The sequence below is a fragment of the Lagopus muta genome, chromosome 1, assembly GCF_023343835.1.
Source record: "Lagopus muta isolate bLagMut1 chromosome 1, bLagMut1 primary, whole genome shotgun sequence".
In the NCBI taxonomy this organism is placed as follows: domain Eukaryota; kingdom Metazoa; phylum Chordata; class Aves; order Galliformes; family Phasianidae; genus Lagopus; species Lagopus muta.
Genome location: NC_064433.1, coordinates 84,707,856 through 84,710,607, shown reverse-complemented (window position 1 = coordinate 84,710,607; position 2,752 = coordinate 84,707,856). Strand labels below are relative to the sequence as shown.

Genomic DNA, 2,752 nt, shown 5'->3' with positions numbered 1-2,752 from the left:
GGGCGGAGCAGCAGCGCACCAGTAGACAAGTGATCAAGCAGAAGGGCTCGGCTCGGCTCGGCTCGGCTCGGCTCGGCTCAGCTCAGCTCCGCTCCTCCCTCTCAGCAGGTGCAGCTCATTACAAGTAATCAGATTCTTCAAGATATCGCTATATAGTTCACCTGCACATGACATAATTCCTAATTCTCCCCTAATTATGTTTTCTATTTTTTTTCTCCTGCTCGCACTCTCATGGCTAAGAAATGTGCTGTATGTTCTCAACGTTTTGTCAGTGCAATATAAGTGTGTGATGCTGAGATGGGTGGAATTTACAGATACCTCCTCTGTGATCTGGTCATTTGTTATCTCGACCTTTTGGGAAAGCTGACCACGGTTCACCCAAAAGTATTTAATCCAATCAGTCAAAATTCCAGCATACTTACATTAACATGCTGCTGACAGCAGCTCCCTGTGATCCATAATCAACCACCTCTTCTGCAAACGACAGGCTGACTTCCACTCATAGCTCCCATTTACAGCATGCCTCTAAGAAAACCTGTTAACTGATTCAATGAATCCCACACTGTGCTGACAGAAATTATGTTCAAATTGTACTGGTTTATTTACATCCGTCGTTTATAAACAGTAACACAAACATCTTTACATGAAAAAAATCTCATTGCTGAAGTAGGCACGGAGTCGGAGACTCTTCAGGATATTTTCAGAAGGGAGGAGGAAGAAGAAAACGTAATACAACAGCTGCTGGGCAAAACTATAAATACACGAGAGTTGGCCCAGGTGCAATTTCATGCAAATATCTTTAACCGTTCAAGTTCTAATGGTGTTTACTCAGATAGTAAGGAAAAAAAAAAGGAATTAGTTCCAGAATTAAGGTGCCCTAGCTTGATTCCTAGTAAAATAACTTAGAATAACTGGCTTTTATAAAGGTCAGTTCATTTTTTCTCCCGATGATGTACCAGTTCACAGGTTTTGACTCAACCAGAAAACTTCAGACAGCAAAACTAACCCCTAACTTTTTAACTTCACAATTTTTGGTAATTTCCACAAAGCTGTCTACAAAGGTACTTTGCCTCAGCCGTAAGGACATTCCTATACTGGGCTTCCTAGCAAGAGATCCATTCCTGTACCACGTAGAAGATCAGAAATGCACTATTACACAGCTGCCTTCTGTCAAACATTCACTAGCTTACAGTTATTAAAGGAGTATAAACAAATGTTGAACCAATGAAGGTGGCATTTATTGCAAGCATTTATTGCAAGTGCAAGCCACAGCACAGGAAATCACTTTATTTGTATGCATTAATTTTGTAGCCACACCTTCAATCTTCAACACTCCTTTAGTCAACAGAAACTCAATTCTGTGCTGAACTGAAGGCTTTTAAAAGCCTAACTTCTATTTTAGACATTTTACTTGACAGGAGCCAGACTGCTGGTTTTTCACTGCCATACGCATTTCAATGCGTGCACTCACCCTCACATGAGAAGCAATTTCAACCTATCAAATGTAAAACTTAGCATAATTAATGAAATCACAACCCTGTAGGAAAGGTTTATTGCGCATGGTTCGTTTTGGTATTTAAAGATACCCTTATATTCCATTCCAATTATTTAATGTAAATTTAATTTCGTAGGACTGCTAAAATGTTAATTCTCCAAATTATTGGCATTTCTTCCCCTTCATCCGCACTTGCCCATTTCTAACTGAAAGGAAGCACTATTCCTAAGATTTTATCTGCTCTGCTTACAAAGCTAAGTTTTTAATAGTTCAATTTATTACCCAATAGGCAAAAATCAAATTTATAGACTGAAGGCTATGGAGATATTTTGCTTTCAAATATCAGTCATTTAAAGCCATCCTGTCTTCTACTGCTTCTCCACTTTGCTTTGTTCTTTTAGTATACTTGTATGAACCTAGCAGCACGCCCTCTTATAAATGTGCACATCACTCATATTAAAGGTGCATCGCAGTGAAACAAACTGACCTTTATAATACGTACTTCTACAAAATAAAAGAAATTAAAAATCTTGTTCAGAAATTGGTAATAATTTACCCTATCTTAAGCCTGCTATCCAGGCACTCCCGTCAGTAAACTGAAAAAACACAAAGTTAGTATTTGATTGGGAAACCATCAGCTCATGTCCACATACAGTATCTTTGTTACTTCTTCTTTATAAACTCTTTTCTACAACGTCTTTAGTTATTAACTCTCCAAGGCATCCAATACTTTCATGATCTGTTGTTTTATGGCTTTGGTTGCATCACCTGCATTTGGAATCAGATACCTTAGAAAAAAAAAAAAGCCATCATTAATTCACTACAAAACTTTCAAGCATCAACTGAAATTCTTTCTTTCATTTTTCTTTCTTGCACAGATTAAGGGCAAAGCGAAGGGGAAGCTGTTAAAATGAAGACCTACTGGGGAACTAACATTTATTTTTCACAAAACATTTTCAGCATGTGAAATTTTATCTGTTGAGAATTTCACAAACCATTCTAAAAAGAAAAATTCTTTATTAATTAACAATGGCAAAGATTGATTGCTACAGGTACCAATGTCTGACACATGTATGTCAGTCCTTGGTTTTCTTGTTTTTTATTGCTATGGATATCTCCAGGTAATTTAAGTTGCCATCTTCTCTTTTGTATTTGCTCCAGTCAGTAAGCTGGTGAGGAAGTAATTCAACAAGCAGCACAGCTTTCTGCAATATGTTTAACTTACCTGTGTTGGACATAAGACCAAACTCATTTTAC

General features: G+C 37.6%; 1 protein-coding gene across 2 annotated transcripts in view; it reads right to left on the bottom strand.

Moving 5' to 3' along the window:
* Nucleotides 1-577: 577 nt before the first annotated feature.
* The window catches only part of TBC1D23 (TBC1 domain family member 23), a 29,750-nt gene continuing 27,575 nt past the window's right edge, over nucleotides 578-2,752 (bottom strand). For both annotated transcript variants that reach the window (XM_048944510.1, XM_048944521.1), the window contains one exon: nucleotides 578-2,283. In XM_048944510.1, coding sequence (XP_048800467.1) covers nucleotides 2,202-2,283 — 82 coding nt within the window. In that variant the 3' untranslated portion in view covers nucleotides 578-2,201. The remainder of the gene's footprint in view (nucleotides 2,284-2,752) is intronic.